Source organism: Nothoprocta perdicaria, unplaced genomic scaffold, assembly GCF_003342845.1.
Source record: "Nothoprocta perdicaria isolate Ctin4 unplaced genomic scaffold, notPer1 scaffold_177, whole genome shotgun sequence".
NCBI lineage: Eukaryota > Metazoa > Chordata > Aves > Tinamiformes > Tinamidae > Nothoprocta > Nothoprocta perdicaria.
In genome coordinates, this window is record NW_020454949.1 from 1,513,198 (window position 1) to 1,535,984 (window position 22,787).

Here is a 22,787-nt window from a genome sequence, read left to right on the forward strand (position 1 = left end):
GCTGCACTCATCTTGCATTTTAATTTCTCAACTTTGTCAAATACCGTGCATTTTATACTCTAATATACACTGCCCATATATTTCAATTCAAGTGGCTTTACAAAGTTCCCTTTGTTTCCTGGGTGGATGATTATGGACAGCTCATTATTTGCACTTTGTCCTTTTCACCAGCACAGTTCCACCTCTGTGAATTTTGAGGCCTTGCCTGTGTAAGGATTATGATCTTGGGCTTCCACCTAGGAAAACATAACTTGTACAAGTCCGCCCTTGCATAAAGAAGTCATGTAAGCAGCAGCATTGCAGACATTATTCTAGCAGTTATCTATTGCAAAAATGACAAGCTATCATGATACTGGCATATAATTTCAAGCTTTAATGGTTTCTAAGCAGAAGTCAAATGTTTGTGGCTACATATCTAATATTTAGAGGCTGAGACTGGCAGAAAAGATCATGCTGTGCAGCACAGGGATCCTGGTAATGACCAGCCCTCTAACTACAGCTGACTATTACTTGTCTTCTATTTATTTCATTGCCTAAGTTGTAGATTCATAGATTTGCAGTACTGGATTTATGAACTAAGGGTGGGAGCGTGATGACGAGTTGTTGCAGTATAAATTAGGGCTGAGTTCAGAGCTTTTTTGTGGTGCTGAGTGAGGAGTCTGGGTCTAGTGATCTCCCTCTGATCCATCACTCTTTCTATGTTGGGACTAAAGATACTTCATATTGAAATCTCAACTGAGTAGCAGGTTGGCTTCCTTTCTGCTTGCTTTGGAGCTGCTCTTTTTCCTTTGTGAAAGGCTTGGTTTCCTAGTGCTGCTTCTGTAACTGCTCAGCCTCACCCAGCAAACTTTGCATGAGGTCCTGGCCCGACAGCTCTGTAATTTTTTGCTGAAAATTCGCTGCTGAAACTCCTAAAGACAGTTCATGGGATTTAGGGAGATTTGCATGAATAATTTGGAGATAGTCTTTGGGAAACGAGTTTGTGGAAACCATACTGTTGGGCACAAAAGAGTAAATATAGACATCTGTTTTCTTTCCTGGTGTTCTGATAGTGATGATTATTCTGGCTAAATGGAGAGTCCTGAGTAACAATGCAATTCTGCTTTTCAGGACCAACCTATCACTAGCAGCTCTAATTTAAGATGTAAATCAGTAGATCTGAAGCAGGTTACCATATGCAATGTGAATAAACACACCTGGGCTCTGAATCGTCAGAGGAGCTGTGATAGCTTGTGCCTTTACTTGACGCTGTGCTTTTTAGATAGGAGCAGTTTTTCCCAGACTGTGATACAATGTGAGTTTTTCACGTCTGTGTAAAAATCAAACTTTTTGCCCTACATTTCTTGAAACATGTTTCCAAGAACTTGGTATTGTATCTGAATGTTATTAAAAATGGTATTCTGCAGCTAGCCTATGCAGGGAGGGTAAAATCACTATTCTGGGAAATGAGGAACCAAGTAATACATGCAATCAATATTCTTTGTTTGGTGATGCTATCCAAATAGAAAGCTGTGTTCTGCATCACCAGCTTCATCTGGAAAAGTCTGATGACGAGGAGTTCTTACAGAAAATTCAAGGAGAACTAAGACTCATCAAGGGTCTTTTGTAAAAGGAGAAAGTATTTTTGTTTCCTATTCCAAAGGGAATTTAAATGTTAGCATGGGACCTCTTACATTAGCAAGCACCTCTTGGGATAAATTGTGTGAGAGAGATTGAGAGGTAACCATCTAATGCCTATAACAATATTTATAAAAAAAATTCATAAGCACATATATATGTTGCTTTAAAATAAATTTATATAAGTATTTATGTCTAAATGTATAGTGTAGCAATGGACCTTTTTTCCATGTACCCATAGGTTGTCAGCCTTCTCCACACCAGTGATTGGCTTGGGACTTGTGTGATATTGGGAATAAAAGGAATGTACTCGGATTCAGTGCATTACATGAAAAACAAAACAAAAAGCCATGAAATTTCAATTATGTTAAACTTCTGCCACGAGTTCCTTGAGATGAAATGCGGCAAGAAACATTCCACACTTTTCCCTATCTTCTGGGAGCTCTAGCAAGAACCGTAGAGCAAGGAGACATACTGAAGACTTTGTTCAAATTCCAACATTTGTAGAAAACCAACACTTCAGTTGCGTTTTAATTATCCACACCAATTCTACAAATAGCAAATAACATTAACAGCACAAATTCTGCATGTATATATTAAACTTAGAGTGGAAGCTGAGTACTTAATCATGCTGATACCAACCCTGCACTAGTGGCTAACTGTGGTGAGATGGTTCAATCTTGATACCGTCTTCTTCTGGGGTTTTAACTGCTCTCTGTCACTGTAGGCTGGAGAACAGCTACCTGCTTTTGTTCTTTTCTTCTTTTTTTCTTGCGTCTTTGACACTCTAGTTTTTCTCCTGAAAAACTCTGAAATAAAATACTGAGCTGTGAGGTGTGACTGCAACATTGATTTCTGTATCTCTGCTTTTCTGTAATGGAATGCCATTAAGGAGAAAAGGTGAAGTCTGTACTTCACCACATGACAAAAAAAAAAAAAAAAAAAAGCAGAATTTCAGTTTTACCCCAAGCAAATCCATTTACCAAAATAGCACCACATTGATAGGAAATCTTAGAGGTTTCCCTCTATGGGAAACTTTTAGCCTTTAACAGTTAAAGCCTTATCCTTTACTATTTTAATATTACAGCCCTATCCTTCCAGCTGTTATGAAGGTGGCACTGTCATGCCTTCACGGTCAGATTTTTTTGCTTAGCTTTTTCAATATTCTAAGTGACAGTGAAGGAAAAAAAAAAAAGAAAACTCTACATATGCATGTGTATATATATTTACAGTGAAAAGAGGAGGAGACAAAGATACACTTATTTTTACCTTAAGAGATACTGGAAGTCCAAGCAGCAATATTTAGGCCTTTGAAGAAATTCCTTCTCTTTTATCCTGTTATGTCCAATAAAAAGCAGTGAGTACCAGTGGGTCCGGACTCACTTGCTGCTGAGTTGCAGTTATGGCATAGCATGAGGCGAGCCAAACTGAGGCAGGCAATCTGGGCGAGTGCAGCAGAACTGCAGTCCTTTGGGTTGTCGCGTGTCCCAGAGGAAAGGTTAGAGCCGAGCGCTGGTTATCTGGCCTCGATATGCACAGTGGAGTGGCAGAGCCGCCAGTGTTCACCTGGGAGAGGAGCCATCCATTCCCAGGGACTAATAAAAGTGGGAGGGCAGGGTAAAAGTAGCCGTTAGGACACAGGAAAATGTGCTTCTTATTTCAGAGTGCAGAGCTTCGCTTGGAGCAAGTGCAGAGCTGCAAATTTCTGCAAATTCCACTTTACAGTAACAAAATCAGATCCCTGGCCTCACCTAAAAGTGAGTGGTCCTGTTTGTTACACCATGTTCATTACAGTTTGGCCACAGAATTGTGCACGATTCAGTAATTAAAAGGGACCCTAATCAACTACTCATAGCTCTATTCCTTTCAAAGAATTAAAAGGAGGGACTTCTAATCCAGGAGCTCTTTCAGCTGTCCCTTGTACTGCTGAACCATACTTCCTGTAAGCAGTAGTCACTTCAGGAATCATGAACTGCCTGGTGAGTAATGAGCAGGATTTTCTGAAAGCTTCTAGGTAAGACAGCTGGAGCCACAATCAGTCTGCCTCATCAGAGAACCTTCCCAGTGTGCAGCATGTTTATTGTGATAGCTCAGTGCAGCACGGCTGGTGAGAAGAGCAGTGTTTTGTTAGGGCAGTCATCTGCATCAAGACCATGCTGTCTCAGAGAGGTTTTTAATGATCACTTGGTGCACTGGGTTCAGCAGTCACTGAAGAATGAGAACAATAATCTTCTGTCACTACAGAGGTAGGTAGGAACTGGATTAATAAAACTCTTAGCAGCATTTTCTGGCATGAGCTCTTGGCTTGGCTTCATGCATTAGATGATTACTTTACTAAGGGACAAGGGAAAGGCAGATTCCATGTGAGAGGCTTCATGCCACCTTTGCTTGGTTCCATACGGAGTTACTCCACTGAAGAAATGAATGACTCAGCACATACAGATCAATTCATAGCAATATAAACCACTAGGATCTGGACCATGTATTTGTAGTCTTGAAACTGGTCAAACCTATGCAGTAGATAAATTGGAGAGTTTAACTGGAGAGGTAATTAATTTTTTGAAGTGGAGAAACTGGGTGAAATAAAGAGGATGATGAAGAGACATGACATCCATTGAGGAAGAAATGGAGACTTATTAGTGCAGTGGGCAGGGATAAACATATCTATGCAACCATTTCCATGTCCACAAAGTCCTGTAGATCTATGGGAAAGCAATGTATGGTTTTCAGCCAATAGGACTTTGAGAGGCAATTTCTGTACTTGTCTTTTCCTCTTCAAGTAATGCTCCTGGGCCTGGTTTTGTATGGACAAACACTATAGAATTTGAAGAACTTGTAACATCAGGGTGTCTTCTTTATAGAAAGGGAAAAGAAATATCTGTATTCTTGATTTTAGTCACTGATAGAGAAATATTGCAATTAATGCACTGCTATATGCTTCTGGTATTTCTGGTTCTGAGGAGCTGTCTCCTGATGCGCTGGCAGTTTTGCAGCTGCTCCTCTGCTCAGCAACCCGGGCAGTCTCTGGAAGGCCTGTGAGCAACGACAGTGAAGATGCCTGCTATGCACAGCAGTTCTAGTTAGCTCTGAGAACAAAGTTAGGACTACAGAGAAAGGAAGGCATTCACTAAAACACATTTACAATCCACTACGTGTTTTTTTCCCTTTTTGCTCTGTAATTGCATTGTTTATATTCCCAAGTCAATAGAGTTTGAGAGTGATAGAAGAGCAGGAACATCTGATCTGCCAGTTCAGGTTTGTCTTGTGGTGCAGTGTATAGACAGGAAGCTCTAGATGATGCTTCAGAGTGGTATTTATGGATAAGTTTTAATCTTACCCATAGTTTATTTGAATATTTCTGTCCCGCCAGGGTTCTTGTCAAGATGAGACGTGACACAGCTTAATCATGGCTTAACAGTGGAGCTAGATTAAATAGAACTATAGCATGCAACCAGCTCTTTATTCGTCGTCAATGTTGTATTATTAATAAGTAGAGCCAGTTAAGTGCCCTGAATACTAATGCCATTTGGCTAGGCCCTCGGTGTTACTCCCGACACTGGTGGAGTTCTTGGCAGTGATGCCGCTGTGTGAATTGTGGGAGATGTTATCACTTGTGTCAGCTGGGTCAACAGTTCTCTGTGCCTGTGGCATCCAGTCCACACAGGTGAGCACTGAGCACACCTGGGGCTGTGGAGTAAGTGCCTTACAGGCCTATAGTGCCTGCCTCATATGCTTGGTGGTTTAGCTGTCTGCATGTCCTCTACCTGTCTTCCCCTGTAAATCACCAGGGCTGTTGCTGTGTTTGTGGTCCATAAAAGTGTCTCATCCTCCCACTTAATCAGCTTTCTCTTCACTGACCTCCTGTCTCTAAACAGGACATCTGCACACGTGCACATCTCTTCTGTCTGCTTTTCTTCAGCAATGATCCTGACATTTCTGAGGAATAGGAAACCAGAACTATCAAGGGTATAATTAACACCTTGGAAAGGAGCAATCTTTCTAACAGTTGAGTTGCAATGAAAAGCTATTGTATGTATTTTGGGTGGATTCACGAGAAAAGGTTAGACCCCAGCAACTAATCAACATAAATACGCTTTCATTTGGAAATATTTCGTCATTAAAGCCAGAGAACAAAATGAAGCATTGGCTGCTTAAATGAGGTTAACCTGAAGTTGACTGACTATGGTTAACCGACAACTGGAAGATATACCTGACCTTTCAACTCAATTCATCTGGCCTAGAGTCCTCTTCCTACTGCTCAGCAGCTGCCTGCATTTTGTTTCCAAGCAGTTTTCTTGTGCTCCCACGCCTGGTGGTAGGTTTTCTTTTGGCATCTGAAAGAGCAGGTGGCTGGAAAAAACCTACTCAAGAGCAGCCTCTCTAGCCCTGCATAAAGAGAGCAGACAGAGATGGTGAAACTAATTGTTTCTGGCAAACAACTCATTTCAGACAATGATCTTGTAAAGGGTCGGCTAGGCACACCCCGTGTGTGCGAGACAGTCTTTCTGGACATCTCCAATAGCAATAACTACTTGTGGCCATGTGGTAGCCGCAGGTCAGGTGGCACGTGCTTGGACGTGCATCAAGGTTAAGACCTCCTGACTGGAGGCGTTGGTGCAGCTATAATTAATATACACAGGTTCATTCGCCAGTGTATTTATACTTAAACCAAACTAACTGCTCCATTTGACTTTGTACTCCACAACAGAAGGCCTTGGATGCTGTTTTGTATAGGCAAGTTTTCAAGAGGAGGCATCAAGAGTTAGAGGTTACCGTGTTTAAAAATCCATTTAGAAATGCCATGAAGAAGGTCTCTTTTTTGGCATCATCCTCTTTGAACTTGTTTTGGTTTCTGTGAAATGGAGACTTAAAACTGGCTGCAGTGGCCAGATGGGTTTCCAAGCTAATCTATTTAGCCCTGTACCTCTGTCTGTCAGTGGTCAAGTGTGGCTAAATACTTCATAAAGTAGTTATGCTGCCAAAATTTTACAATCTACTATCATTAGCAGATATTATCAGTGTATTTCACTGATAGTGTTGTCTAGCTCTAATAAAGAACTATTAGGAATTCTGCGGCACTGGAATTCAGACGAACCTTTGTGATTACAGTGCTGCTTTTTGCTGATCTATGCACTGAACGAAATGACTACTCTCATTGGTTTTGTCTGTGTTAATTATAGCTCACTCTTTCTGTGTTATTTTTGTTTGCAAGCTTTTGAGCGCGTTCTCTTTTTAATTAGTGCTCCATTATTTAGGAAGGGGAAGTAAGGAAGTAAACCGGCACGTATGATGCGTAATTTGTACCTACTGTACAATTTAATCATGTAATGATTTAATTCTAGTATATTAGGACAGTGTGCTGCCCAGCTTAGTTCTCCCCTAAGAGAGTTCAAGACTTTAAAAAAACATGAAGACTCTTGAGTAATTCACTGGTCTATCACTACAAGGTCGTTGTGTCACCAGGCCTTTGGTGGAACAGGCAGCATGCTCCTCTGAAAGCGGGGTGGTGAGGCAGGGGCAGCAGGAGCTTCCAAATGCAGTGGATTGAATCTTGGACAGCAATCTGCGACAACAAAACATGTCTAAGCCATCTTCAGAACAGTAAATGATGCATCACAACTCCATTTCATACACAAGCAAACAAACTGTACTTCAGTGTAGCTCTTCTCGTCTAAACTGACAGAGGAAATGGTCTTGTTTAGGCTGAAAACATTTTCATTGCTTATTCTGATGTTAGTGGTTTTCTTCCTGTGCTTTCTTGACATTCCTCTTGATTCAGAATGATTTTTCTTTCTTCCTAATGATAGAATTCCTCCTAATGATAGAAGGAAGTGATTAAAATACATCCTGTGACTTGATTCCCAGGTGTCTAATGTTTTGTCTAGCCACTTAAAACTGTGGTTATCTAAGGCTCTACAGAGATTTGCTGCAGGGGACTGCTAAACCATCCCTGTCTGATCTGAATACTGGGATGGGATGTGTAGACAGGCCCCTGTGGCTTCCTGTAAGTGGCCTATTTGGCTAGGATGTAACCGACATCTACCAAAATATGAAAAAGGGCTAAAATTGTACCCTAGTGTGATACGCATTTGCAGATGTGCAGGGCAAGCAAGACATTTGCTCCTTCTTTCTTGCCATGTTTCCCGCAACACCCACTCGCAAGTTGCTGCATTTCCAATGGGGCCTGGTGTGCGATCTCTGAAAAAAAAAGCTGAAAACTGGAGCCAGACACAGACTGGAACCCTGAGAAGAAAAGCTGCCCATATAAAGATCTTTCTACAGTTTTACTGGGTTTAAGTCTATGTAAACCCGATCTCTGCTAGTGAAATAGTGCCACTGCAAGTGAAATAGTGTCACTTTTGAATGGATTAGTAGGCTGTGACACAGGAGGATGACACTCTTACGATGACTTCTAGAAATTAGAAAATAATAAGCTGAAAAACAGCATCTATGAAGGCAAGTATAGGGCAGCCTTGACCTTAAGCATCACCTTATTGCCATTCTGGCCCCGTTTGCTTTCTAAATTTACCTTAGTGTATGTGGGCATTGTTTTGCTGAGCAAGTCTGCCCTGCTAATGGTCATGAGCAGTACCCTTAAACAAGTAAACAGAGATTTTTTTTTTCGGTTCCAGCAAAACATATTTTTGGCATGTGCAACAATGTCTTGGTGGGAGGAGAGACAGTCCTGCCATTTCACCGTGGCCTTCCTCTCCCATTCGATGTGCTCTTTGCGCGCTCGCCTGCCGCCGCCCTCACGGCATGGGAGGAGCGCTGTGTTTCCCGCCCAGCTGGATGACCTGGGCTGGGAGGCAAGAGCCTTCAGGTGACAGGAGCAGCTTCCTTGTGACAAGAGACAAAGCAGTCGTGGTGTGTGTCTGCTGTGGCGCAGAGAATGTGGGATAGCTGTGGAGATCTACAGTAGTGGCAGTGAAGACTGAAGAGGTGCAGTTGCATCTTACTGCAGTTTTATTTCCTACGAACTGCTGGAATTCGGTGTCAGTGACTATTTATGAGATTTGGCCAATATAATAGATGAGTGAAACCTAAGGATTCTTTAAGGACTGTTCTCCAATTTTTGCGTGTGAAAGATCAGAGGATTTTTACAACTCTGGTATCAGCTGCCTCCTTTGAAGAAGCCATGAAGACACTTTCGGGGCACATGAAGCCCAGGCAGAGTGTGGTGTTACAGAGGTTTCGATTCAGGCAGCGGACACAACTGCCAGGTGAAACATTCATGACTTTTGCCTTGGCCCTGCAGGAATTGGCATCAGCCTGTGCTTTTGGCCATTGGCAGGAGGAGCTCATCCTGCATCAGTTAATCGGCAAAGCAGCAGACTGGCGAATTCGGCAGAAACTTCTGATGGAACTTGGTACCTTGACTCTAGCCAAGGCAGTGGAGCTGGGGTCACAGATGGAGAGAGTGCTGCAGAAAATGCACCCTGGGAATATTTCAGCATTGACAAAGCAGTGGGAGAGCCAAAGCATCAGTAACAAAATCTGGAAAATACGAGACGGTCCTGGCTGTAAGCTGTGGTGCTGCTGGGAACATAAGAAATTCTCAGCCCTCACACCAAAATACTATGAAGAGAAGCAAAATGATTTCATCCCATCTTATCACAGTCCAGGATCATCCATCTCAGTTATGAGGAGGCAACACGTGGGCTGGCAGCTGAGGCGTCCTTCAAGTATGAAGCACAGGCAAGTCAGGAACGTCCAGGTAGGCTGTTGTCTGCCAAGTGACTGGGAAACAGTGACAGAAAACTAAATATGGGCACCTGGGACCAGACTCTGTAACCTGAGGTCTGCCGACTATACAACTCTAAGTCTAGACTAAGTTACAGTACTCAAGGTTATACATCAGCACTTGAACACTTAAATAAAACCCTTCCCCAGTGGACTGAGGTTATTGGCTGTGTGACATTAGGAGTTATTCCATTCGCTTTTTGCCTTTTGCAGGATTTAAATCTTGCATGAAGGGCTTTGGGAAGATTGTAACAGTTGTATTCCAACTGTGAAAGCAGGGTGTCTGTACAGTTTCTGGAGTCTTCTTATTTTGGCTGGAAGCTTCTAAGTAATGTAATAGGCAGATAATTAATATTATTAATGGAGTTTTCCTAAAAGAGGTGCTAATTTTGGTGCTAAAAGAGGCTGCCTTGCTACCTCAAGGACATCTTCCTGGCTAACTATTGTAGTTTGATAACCAATGATGGTGTGAGTAAGAAGAGATCGTGGGATTTATAGAGATATTTGTAAACAAAAATGACAAAAATGTCAACATAGAAGGAGGTTACAGGCCAGTGGACTTTTTTTTTTTTTTTTTCATTAAAGAACATATGAACATAAGAACAATATCTTCTCTGATTCTGATGAATCATCCTCTACCTGATTCTTGTCTGGCAGATAAGTAGACCTAGTAATCTGTGTAGAACCAGTAAAATTGCTGGAGAGAATGGAAATAGTAATAACTTATAAAGGAAAATCAATGTTGTCGGATCTGATGACAGGAAAATAATCAGCAGAAATGACAATAAAAAAAAAAGAGACCCTGAAACACAGACTACCTGCAGAATCAGGCACTTTGGAAACAAGACAATTGTCAGCAGGCTGTCCATGAGCACGTTGAAATGTTGTCTCCGCGAAAGCCTAAAAGGAAGTAGAGTTTGTGTGTGGTTCTAAAACCTGTAGTGCCTGATTCTTCACTGCTGAATTCTGTGCTATGTGATGAGAAGGAAAGCTGCCCTCCCCCAGTCTAGAGAGCTTTCCCAAGGCAATCATTTGTGATTGAGCTACCAGAAACATAATTAAATATTTAGGCTGGCCTGAACAATTGAATATGATACCTCTAATGCCACGATAATGTAATTATGCCTGTTATTACTGCTGTTCCTGACAGGCGATGAAAAAATTCATCCAAGTTAAAAATATCTGCTGCTCGTTGCATATTCAGCATTGAAGGAAGTAAAAAGACTAGCTAAAGAGTAATAAACTGCCCTGAAAATTACTCTGACCTGGAGTTATGCCAGCAGGATCTTCAAAGCTGTGAAAGTGTTATGATTTCCATGCTCTTATTTTCTTTCAAATGACACTTTCATGGTTCTTTATGGTTAAGAAAGAAGTTGATGTCTCAGCTAAAGTTTTCTCAGCTAAAGTTTACAGGATTTTCTTCTGCAAGACCTTTTACTCTTTTTTGCACCTTGTGAAGCTGGAGGAACTGGATGCTCTGAGTTGTTGCTCTACCCTGACCTCTTCCACAGAGGACTAGTGTCTAAGCTGAGGTCTAATTTTCAGTACTGAAGTAAAGAGCAAGATGCTCTTGAAAACAACGACTTATTTGGGCAGCAATTTCTGTTACTTCTATTTAAAAAATACTGCTTTGTTGCCAATGTCTAGGCAAGCCAAAATGAAGGTTTTGCCTGCATTCCTTAAGGACTAGAATCTCCCTTAATAATAAGTAAGTATTGCAGAGCAAGGAGCAGCTCCCCCATCTGAAGAATCCTGCAGATATAACTCTTAACTTACTAAGGGTTTTGTAATGCTTTCTTCCAGTGGAAGAACCCTTCACTACACCGTCCATTTTCCCATAGAATGAGGGCAAATGAATAGAATGAGCTAGCCTAGGTAGACTTCTGCCGTACCAAAGGCCATAGACATTGACACTATCTTCTGGCCATCCTGCAGGTTACTTTGTCATAGTGCAGCTTTGATACTTGAACTAGAAGGCCTCAACAATAACGACATGCCATTTTGCAGGGTGAGGTCTCTCATAGGCTAGACAATGTCAGTTCTTTTGGTCTTATCTCATAATTCATGTCTTCTATACCTCTAATCTCTCAAGTGGACATTCCTCAGGCCTTTCTGAACTTTGGTTTTGATGGCTTGTTGCTCCCACGTTCTGTGTTGTTGGGGGAATTCTTTGCTGGTGACTTTTCTTCTGCTTTTCCTCAGAGTATCCCTCAGGGCTGCGTATCACAGTAAATAATTGAATAACCACATACGAGTTAATGCTTATTGAATTAAAGGATACAGGAGCTAAAAGAGGCCTCCTCATTTGCCCTTCAACTGGAGATCAGCTCTACCTGTGTCATTTCTCTCAGATGTGTATCTAATCTGTACTTAAAGATGTAAAGTGATGGAGACTTAGTGCAGTCCCTCAGGCAATGTGTCACAGTTTCATTATCCACCCTGTTGTTTCTTTCATTTTTTTCCTTTTATTGGCTTTCATCTAAGTTGAATCTCCTGTACTTCAATTTAAACTCATTAAGTCTTATCCATGATATATTTGCAGAGATTACTACCTTGTCACAGCCTTTTATGTAGTTAGTCTGTTGTCCCATCATACTCTCTCTCTAGACTGTTCACTCTAAATCATTCTTGTTGCTTTTCTTTTGACTATTGCCAGTAGATCCTATCTTTTTTGAAATGGGCTACACATCAAGCTTTCTTGAACTCCAGTTCAGGCCTTGCCCATGCCAAACTGAGTTTCCCCTGCCAAATTCATCTGCTGTATCTATTGTTTTAGCTATGCCTCTTGTTGGGAGCATCACAGAATCCCTGGAAGCCGTTTGTGAGGCAAGAGTCTCACGGCAAGAGCACAGCTGATAATTGTACTATTTCACTCATGTGGTGAGTTAGTATAAATAATGTAAATCAAGCCAAGTGACATCAAATGAAGCCATTGCTAGGATAAAAGGTTCCTGAGAATGGACAGCTGTCTCACATGTTGTTGTGGGAAGGAGGCATTTCAGGCACAGATGCATATAATGAATGTGGATCTTGAAATATAAGGCTGGGTTTTGTGACCTTAATTCATCTCATGACTCAAGAGATTTTATTCCCATGTGTCACTTAAACTTACACTGACAAAGCAGCTCTGAGGTAGAAGGGTGTTAGACTCTTCTTACCAAGGAGGAACATAGAAGTCATTCACCCAAGGTCAAAGGAGAAGTAAGGCATGAAGCTGGTACTATCTATACCAACAAAGGCACCCGAGTCAGCTCCTGCACCCCAGGAAGTGCTTTGGGATGTCTTGTGTCCCCTGCAACAGTGTGTAGTGCGCTTCAGCCTCGGCCCAGGCCTTTAGAGGTGTATAAAGCGTAACGGAGAAGTGCAAAAATAAAAATAATGGGCAGAGGCTGAGATGATTGAATCCCTGCTTTGCTGCAGATGTCCCGATATGACTCGTGGAAGTCGTTAGAGACTGACTCTGCAAAAGGAAGACAGTGCTTCCTCCCTCCGCTCTTTTCTTCCCTTTATCTGACCTAATCAGACTACCAGCACTTCAGGGCAGATTTTCTCACCATGTTTATCCAGCACAGCTGCGACATGGGCTTTGAGGCATCTAGAAACCCAGTAATAAAATGGGCCAGAGGAAAGGTGTTGGGTGTAATAATATTGCAACGCGACAGCAGAAATAAGAGTAGTTCAAAGCAACATAATCAGGAGGGCGACGCAGAGGCTGAGGATGCTGGGCAGTCTGGGGTGATGTTTCCAGTGGCAGTAGGAGGAATTCAGGGAAGGGAGGACTCGGTGTCAGCCACTGCCTGACACCTCCCTGGCTTCACACATGCCCTTTCCTTCAGAGTGCTCTTTTGGTGACACTCCGAGTGATAATGGTCTGGTTCAGCAGAGAAAAGATATGGTTCAAAAAATGACTTGGTATTACAAATCAAGCAAAAGATATTTCTGCTTTCATTAAAAAATACCCCCAAATCTGATAATATATGTCTTCTGTCTGGTATAGTCCAAGGTTTAATGAGTACTGTTTTTCTGAAAATACAGTTTTAAGCAGCCAGCAGAGGGGGTGCCGCAATGCGGTGGGTGCAGGGAGTGCCGAATAGTGGCGGAGTTCTGAGGCTGATTTTTAGTTTTTGCATTTCAAGCTTTATTTGATGTGGTTATTTGCTTTATTAATTTAAACAAATGATCCTTTTATGTTTCAGAACAATAATGGTTTTAATTATCTGTGCAATTTAAGACTTTACATTTCAGGAATGACCGACATAGTAATTATGCTAAAATCTAGGATTTGTTTCAATGTAAATGAACTGTTGCTTTTGAATGTATCTATGCGAATAAATCTACCATATTTTCTTACATATTGCATTGATAATAAATATCTGTCTTATATTCCTGATGCAAAGAGCAGTTTTCAAAAATGAATGAAAGAAAAAAAACCCACAAATACAAAACGCCCTGAGCCATGAACTTTTCAGTTTTGTGCAATCACATTGTGCTGAGGAATTTCTTGCCCATTTATCCCCTACGTAGCACAGTAAATTTTTTTGGCTCTTTGCTAGCTTGCCACCATATCTGCAGGGCAGCCCTTGTTTTACTGGAGGAAAGCAGCGCTGAGGACGTTGTTAGCAAGACAGTTGTCCTGCAGCATAGTAGGGGACTAGGACTCAGTCCTTTCAATGCTCAAGGGAGCATTTCTGCCCCTGCACAAGCTGTGTCTGACCAGGCATGTCAGCCCAGCCTCTAGATGGCACCCAGATGCTGCACCTTGTTTTATCTTGGCCAACATTTCTGCTAGGCTGTAGGTGGTAATCGGAATATTAATGTCAAGACGGAAGATAATGTTTTGGCTTTGGGCTATAAAATGTTTGCATGTTCAGAGCTGGTTTGCTGAAAGGAATCAAATAAGCTGCATGGTGCCTGCTTTAGAGCACAGCGGGCCACCAGCCTGCAGTGCTTGCTGCTGGAGCAGTCCTGCACTTACCCAGTTCAACTTAATGCTGAAGCTGTCATTGAACATAAACATGAGGCTGTGATTCCAGCTGGCAGGAGAGGGGAGTGCATTGGGGTTTTGGCAGCTGCCATTACAAAATTGAGCTATTTCACTAGCTCTGTACATCGTTTTGCTATTGATTGCAAGCCCCTCTCTCTTGCCTTCATCCAGGACTACACCTTGAGTGATGGCAGTTGCCAAATCATTAGGCATTTGCTCACATAGCCCCAGTGATTCTGGAACTGCTTAACCACTTGGAGGCTTTCCAGACAAGGTACTGAGCACATCTAGAACACTGCGCTTATGCAGAGACCTGTGTGTGTTGTTTCCTCATCCCACTGCTTAGCTCAATGGCCTTACGAATTGCAGCCTTATTACAAGTCAGCTCTGGGTCTCTCTTGCCTGGTAGGCGGAAGGTTTGACACACTCAGCAGGAACGGAGCCCTCAGGGCTCCTCCTCCTCAGGGCAGCTTCATGCCAGGGTACACCTGGTAGTGGGTCCCCAAACGCTGCCGCAAGTCAAAATTCTGACTCTTCCCGTTAGCAGTACTGGGGGACACATGCTCAGCCCCAGGCTTGTGCCAGGCACGAAGGCTGACGTTGTTGGTTGGCACCCTTCACACCTAGAACTTGTTTCCTCATTTCCCAAGGTTTGAAGGCAATGTTGGGGAATCTACTTTTGCTTTATTTGCATAATTTTGAATAATACCATAAACACCAAAAAATGAATTTCGTGTTGTTTTATTTTTTCGGTCTGGTATAGCGGTGCCTGGAAGGATAAATTGACCCTATGAGATCTCTGCCCTAATTTTTTTGCAATTTAATTCTTAGTTATCCTTGGGGGTAGCTGGGCATCTTCAGGGCTTACTTCCTAATTGCCTGAGCAGGTTTTATCTTAGTTTATTGTCATCTGTAAATCTGTGTTCAGAGCCCTGCGGAGAGGCAGTGCTGTTAGTGCAGAACAGCTGCTCCTCTGCTCATGGCACGTGAGCCAGCTGTGACACCGTCCATGCCGTGCGCTCGGTATGTGAAATGCTGCTCTCTGCTGCCTCAGTGCTAGTCATTTCTGTCCTGGTGATAGCAGGATTTGACATTACTGAAGGAGTTCAATTACACGTGTTGCTGCTTGCACACAGTAAAGGACATGTTCTGCTGGCTACATGACTTGTGTGGAAGTTACATTGCAGTTTGGTGGAGCTTAATTGTGTGAAAGCAATTGCTTTCAATTTGGATTGCTGCACTTGGTTTGAAGCACTGAACCTCCCTCCTCCACTCAGTTCTTATTTTGAGTCTTCTGTCAAGAGAAAATACCAACTTCTTTTATTCTGAGCCTCCACAGAGGTGTCTGCTGTTAAGATCTGAAAGTTGTTTAAGTACAAGGGAGAATGATAAAAGTGGTAAAGTGAAATACTTTCAGAACTGAGACAGACCTCCCTTCTTTCTCCAACTTTTTCCTTGTTTCAAATCTATTCATCTTCCACTCTTTCCTTAGCTTAACACAGCTCCCTTGTGTTTTCCTAGTGCCATCCCTCTTCCAAATTGCCCTCTGCACTTTGGAGTCTGGAGTTAGAAACTTTGTGATGTTTCAGTTATCTAAGTGTAGAACAGTTCTGCATACACTTATGCTGCATTCCTGTAATTTGGACAGTAACAATGTCATCTATGGTTTATAGTATAAAACTCCTGTCTGGATTCAAAGATGGATTCATGAGAATTTTTAAATCTACTGACAAAGAATAACTTCCATCTAATTTATCTGAATGTGAAATGTGTCTTGGGACTGCACTTTGAAGGATGTGCCCAAAAGGTGCATTTTGGCCCTTGCATAAATAAAAATAAAAAAGCTTTAGTTAAGAAGTGTTTAGAAAAAAAAATAAGAAATAGAAATGGACATCAATAACTAATATGGCAAGCATAACTTCCAGAATCATCAGCATATAGTAATTGTATTGTGTTCTTAAGTCTCTTTTCTAATAATCCCTATTATCTTGTCGCATGTTGGTTGCTAACTAATTCTTTTCTCTTTGTTCACAGACTCCAGAACCAGTTGAAAACTACGTCAGTGAAGGAGAGTTTGAGGATGATCTGAGCTCTTCCACCCCTAGCACACAAGAGCTGGAGATACGTGGATCAAGCCAAGAAACAGATGAAGATTATTTTGAGACCCTATCACATCAGAGTGAATCTTTGTCTGATGTAAAAACTGAGCCTTATGAGAGTGCATCAGAAACAGAATCTGTTGCCAGTGATTTAACTGGGGAAACTTGCTTGGATTCAAATTGTCTCTCTGCTGAAAAAAAAGATCTCTGCTGTAGTCTTTCTAAAGCAAAGGTAGACACAACTAATGAACCTAAGTGCTCGAGGCACCCGGAATTTAGGCAGCAGGTGCAGTTAGAAGCGTCTTCCAAAATAAAAGCAACACCAAGGAAAAATGAATTTCACATACAAATGTCAAAGTCAGAAGGTGAAGAAGAGGGCGATGAAAAACAAACATTAACTAGTGTTATTTCCAACCTAGAGAACAAAGTGAGTCAACAGAACATTGTATCAAAGACAGACAAAAAGGTGATAGTAGAAGGATTGCAAGCTAAAGCAGAGTTTGAAAGCAGTACAGTGCAATCCTGTGTCGACTCAGTACTTGCTGAAGATGCTGTTGCAAGACAGAAAAAACAGTCTGCAGCATTAAGTATTGCTTGTTTCAAAGCAAGCTCCGAAAGTTGTTTGATTTTTCCTGAGGTACAGAAACTTCCTTTCCAGTCAGATGCAGCACCAAGCTGTAGTTTGCCTAATATTCATTTTGAAACAAATGGAACTTACGATGGGAGTCACGCTGGGGCATCTGAGTATAAATGTGAGCTAGGTCCTTTGTCCAGTATAAAATGTCATAGGGAGAACTTGGTTAATAGTGATGAAATCACATGTAAAAGGATAAAACAAGGAAGCACGGAGGCCATGTTGGCATCAGATTCGTTCTTTCACCAGAGCCACCTCAAATCAAAATCTCAGCCACCACTCATTCGACCAGAGATTGCAGAAAGGAAGACATGGCATAGTGTACCTGAAAATATAAGTGCTCTGAATATGGGAGAGTATGTGGGGGATTGTTATCATCTAACAGATAAATTTAGGTGGTCATGTTCCAGAATACATCTTCAAGGACTAGATTTTGAATATGCTTCAAAAAACTTAGAAAGGGTAGCGATCAGCCCTGAAAAAGCCGTAAAAGTAGATGGCGAATCTGGCATAAAAAGATCCCTTCTTAATACCAGCAAAGATTTAAATGGAGATCAGCTTTCTCAACCAGCAGATTCACACCAATATGTGGATTGTAATTTGCACTCTAAATCAGAGACATGTGGCCTTAGCCCAGAAACAGCAGATACATGTGCTGAGAGCTCATCTTCAGCATGGAGAAATGCTGATGTGTGTGATCCAAAACAAAAAGAGACTTCTTCTGCCCTGGCTTGTGAGCCGGTGATCATAAATGCTGAAGAACTAGTGAAAAATGATCAGTACAAATCTGAGAAGGATCTGGAAGCATGCAGATTCCCTTGTGATATTAATGCTGAATCTGGCATTGGTGACACTGACAATGCAGTGTCCTGTCTTGTAGGTTTTCCTGATGTTGCAGAAAACAGAGATTGGGGTTATTCTGTGAACTACGTTTCCCCAGGTAGAAAGCCACAGAACACATTGGAGGACAGTGGCCTTGATGGCCTTGATTCTCAGTTGTCAGGTAGAGAGGTCATGGTAGAGAAAAGAGGGTTAAAGGCTACTTCTAACATTCTCTTTGGTTGGAAAGCCCTGGAAACTACATTGCAACCAGGTGGCAGTGACACTAGAGCAAAGCACAAAGATTCAATGCAGCAAAATACAAGTTGTAAAACCGGTGCCTTAAGTTGTTGCTCTGAGCAAGTAACAAATGAACATCCTACTTTTCAAAGAAAGGATGAGGACAGTGTCTTTGCTCTTGAAATGACTCCCAGTTCAGATTATATAGATCAGGGAAAGCATTTAATGAATTTTCCAGAGGTAAAGCCTGCCTTGATTATAGTATCTGTAGAGCAGAAAGGATTGCAGTCCAAGACACTGAATGATGACCTTTCTACTGAAACAGTAACCAGAACACGGAGAGACCTGGTGAGCAGTGATTTGGTGTCTCCTCATATTGTCAGCAAACCTCATGATGATCCAGAAAGAGTTCTGAATAAATGCTGTAGCTGCAAAGAGCAAATTCTATCCATATACCCCTTTCCTAGTGGTGCAGAGGTGCTCTCTGCTTGGGATACGGCTGAAATAAAATCAGAAGTTTCACAACAGAAATTGGAGAAAACAGATTTGGTTTCATCCTTAGGTTTCAGCTGTAGTAATTGCACAGTAACAAGTGGAAAGGTGGAATTTGGAAGTGTTAATTTACCTTTGGACAATGATATACTTGTTGCAGAAGACAGAGCAGATGAAAGCAGTGAAGCACTCCTGAAATCCCATAGCAGAACTGCCATAAGGACTTCTGAGGTTGAGCCCCACAGAACAAGGACGCATTCTGAGTTAGAATTGAAAAAGTCATGGACTGAAACAAGAGATGACCAGGTGACCAAGGAAAAGGAATTCAAGGTACATCAAGGTAGAGAGGAAGACAAATGTATAACCACTGCAGTAGCACTGGAAGAGGACGGTGTAAGCAATCTATATGAGGGAGATGGTGCTGATGATGACCTTCAAGGCCCCAACATCACCTGCAAACAAGGAACAGGCATGGAAACAACTAAAGGCTGTTATGGTTCAAAGGAACAAATAAATATTTATGAAGATCCTTCTACTAGAGAAAGAAAAGGGGGGGATGCTATGGAAGACACAGCCAGCAAAGACAATGCACTGAATCTGGATGTGCCCGATGTCTTTAACTGTTCTGGGAAAAGGGAGAACCATAATGTCTGCAGACTAGGCCTGGATAACATAAGCATGTGCAGCACCAACAGTGAGGAGATGGATGAAAGCTCCTGCCACATCCTGGGAAGTAACAGCAGTCTCCATAAAGCTGTGCAAAAAACAACAAAGAATGGGAATACTGGGAGATCTCCCAGGTTTTTGGTTTTTTCAAAAATGACCTCTTTCAGGAAAACAAAGCCTGCTACGGCAGAAAGTCAAGGAAGCAGCAGCTTCTTTGGTATCAAGGCAAAAACGGAAGAACTGGATGCTGGGAAAGAGGATGAAGATACCGAGAGTTTGCAGTCTTTTAAAAGTTATTCTTCTGGTTTTAGTTTCCACAGGAAGGAAAGCTATGGGTCTGAATATTCTGATGACGATGATTTATTCTATGAGAGACCTGCCGGACTGTTCAACAGAATGAGCCTGAGGAAGGCTTCTGGCTCTGGTCGGATCCTGATGGAAGAGACCGATACAAACTCTACTGCTCCCATGCTGGCAGCTGAGAAATATGCAGATGGACAAGCTTCAGCTTCCTCTGTACACAGTGACTGTGAACCTTTGGAATACCTACGAATTCAAAAATCCTTCCCTGAAAATGAATACAAAAGACACAAAAACTCTGAGGGCAAGAAGTTCAGGACAAGGCTGGCCTTAGCACACAAATCTCTTTCAAGCTTATTTGAATCCAAATCTCCAGAAAAAGAAAATACCGAGCAAAGCGCGAGAGTATCACTGAAATACGAAAAGGAGAAAGTCAAACTTCGCCAGAGTACCTGGAAAGCTTTTCTAAAAAGCAAGGAGACAGATGGACTAAAAAGGATGGTCTTGGCAAACCTATCACCCACCCAGGAGAGTCTTAACACAAATAGAGACCATGTGATGGGAACAACATCAGTCGAGAGACAGGGTATTTCCAATGGACAAGCATTTTTGAAAAGAGGAACAGCTAATGGCTCTGTGAGAGATGCCTGCTGTTCTGAGCCTTCTGTAGAGCATATTGATGTCTCTTCATCTCCAGATATATGGAGGAAGCGAATACAGTCTCATGACTTGGGCACAAAATACTCACAGAGTTCAGACTGTGAGGAACAACAGGAGGCCCTGGTCAACACTTTAAATACTTCTCTAGATGAATACTGGGTGAAATCTCCATTTAGTCCCAGTGACTTGCAGTTGTCAAGTCCATCATGTCCCCAGCTGTCAACTTATGAAGGTAAAGACATGCCGTGTAGGCCAATGAGTCCTAAACCACAGAGCCCACGGTCCACTTCTCAATGCAAGAGCTTCCATTATCCTGGAAGAATATGTGCCACTTCCATGATCTCTCTTGGGAACAGTGCTGCAGTGGACAGCACTTTGGAAGCTCCCGAGAGGCCCAAGACACTGAAACCCAGAGGTAGTCTTTTACTTTCTGTACACTCGCTGGACAGTGAATACCAGAAGGATGACAGTGGGATAAGCAGTCAATCCCAGATCAGCTTAAATACAGCCTCTTCCATTAGTGACATACTCAGAGATGAGGTGAGTGGTGGTCTGGGAATGATTGGCTGGTTTGGTTTGCAAAGTCTTTGCTCTTAATGTGATCAAGGAATTCCAGTGAAACTCTGTCACTGGCTAGATCGGTGTGTGAAGGTGCCGCTTTGTCTAAGACAGGGCACACCAGTTAATCCTTGAGTTCCTGTTCTCAGAGAATATGAATTGATGCTTATTTTAAGGGAATATTTACCACAAAAATCCATACAAGTGGAGCCAGCGCTATAGTAGAAATGCATAATATGCCTCAGACAGACACTGCCCTTTCCTAAAGCCAAGTGCTTACCTGGATCTTACACATCTGAAACAAGGCAGAATTGAGCCCCATGACTGTGTAGCAAGTATATTTCTGAGAGTGAAAAGCACTGCCATTCCCCTTGCTAGCAGCCGCTTTTTAGAAGCAAAATCTTTTTTTAGGCAGCAACAAGCTGTCTTTCAAAATTTGCAAGCATTTTACAATCACCACTGCTCCCCATTGATTGCCATTGGGGTGCAGTTTTCATACTGTGAACAGAAGAAAAAGAGCTTTGTCTGCATTTTCTTTTACTGTTGTATTATACTGTAATCTTGGTAATCTATTAGTTAACTTGTCATAGACTGGGTTTCACAGAGCGTATATTGAGTAAAGGCTTCTCAGTTGATTCAGGCAATTAAAAACACACACTTCCTCTGTCAGGGACTCTTTATCCTAAGCTGTTAGTGGCTGAGAGCTTAGGAATCTCTTTCTGTGGCCAAGCACAAACTAACAGAGTGACTGGCCCTTCTCATGCTACTTTTTCAATATTGTTGATGAATTTTGACATTAAGAAGGGGGAAGGCAGGTTTTGTTGAACCAATTTGCAAAAGTGGCAATTGAGAGAGAATGAGAGATTTTTTGTCTGGAGCGCCACGCCAAGCAGACACTTCTCCGAGAGCTCGCGAATCCAGAATTGATCAGTTCTGCAGCTAAGGACTGGTTGCAAATAGGAGGATCCAAAAGAGGATCGAGAGGAGGGTAAAGTGGAGAGACATGTGTCAAGCCTTGGATAGGCAAACCCACATCCTCAAATGCAACCGTTAGGAGCAAATAACTGCTCCTCTTCAATTGATGGTTAGTTTAAGTAATTTAAAGGAAATAGTGAAAATCTAAGCTATACAAAAATGGTTAAATTTTACTAATTCTTCTGGGGACTGCAGAATATGATGTCTGAAACTGGTTAAATGCAGCTAGAGCCTAGAAATTAATGTAACTGTCCTGGTTTTCAGGACACAACATCTAACACATGGAAGTAGATAAGGCTTTTGTTTATTCCCAGCGTAGGATTATTTGACATTGTGAAATGAAGCAGAACTGTACTCAATTCTGTAGCCAGTGGCTTTTGATAAGTAAAGCTATTTTTATTAGGTACTTCTGAAAATACAGCCGAGGCATTGAACAAAGTATACTTGCAATCTTAAGTCTTTCCGACAATGATTTAACTATCATTTAAACATTAAGGATGATCTTCCTTATATATGTTGCTAACCCAAAGGGTCATAACATTAATAGTGGATTAAAAGAAAAAAACAAATTTATGTTCTACATTGATAGGGGGCATGATTTGATGGAATGCTAGAAAAATGGTTAACTGTGGAGTTGTTGGAGCATCCCCGCATGCCCTCCACTGAGGAGTTACACACATATTCCCCAAGCTCCCATCCAGGTTTTTTGCCAGTGGTCTCCATTTTTTTTCATGCTATAGTGGTGTCCCAAACTTCAACGGATCAGCTACCATTCTGATTCCCTGTTGCCACTCACTTCCTGAGTGGCTTCAGATTTTTCTGAATTTAGAATAGCATCCTTGGGATTGCACCGTGGGGTGAGGGTCATGCACCCTAGTTCTTCAGCCCTACGCAAAGTTACTGGATTGAAATCTCCAAATTTCAACAGTTGTACACCTGGTTGGTATCTACCCCTGCTAAACAGCCACCATTTTATGTGTAGTGTACAGGGTTCACTGGG

General features: G+C 42.0%; 2 protein-coding genes across 2 annotated transcripts in view; both read left to right on the forward strand.

Annotated features, from left to right (window-relative positions):
* LOC112944857 overlaps positions 1 to 19,635 on the forward strand; it is a 79,459-nt gene extending 59,824 nt beyond the window's left edge. Inside the window, exons 3-4 of the mRNA XM_026036381.1 lie at positions 16,379 to 19,519; positions 19,606 to 19,635. Of these exons, the coding sequence (XP_025892166.1) occupies positions 16,379 to 19,519; positions 19,606 to 19,635 (3,171 nt within the window). The remainder of the gene's footprint in view (positions 1 to 16,378; positions 19,520 to 19,605) is intronic.
* The window catches only part of ARHGEF4 (Rho guanine nucleotide exchange factor 4), a 96,836-nt gene continuing 93,549 nt past the window's right edge, over positions 19,501 to 22,787 (forward strand). Inside the window, exon 1 of the mRNA XM_026036349.1 lies at positions 19,501 to 20,794. Coding sequence (XP_025892134.1) covers positions 19,691 to 20,794 — 1,104 coding nt within the window. The 5' untranslated portion in view covers positions 19,501 to 19,690. The remainder of the gene's footprint in view (positions 20,795 to 22,787) is intronic.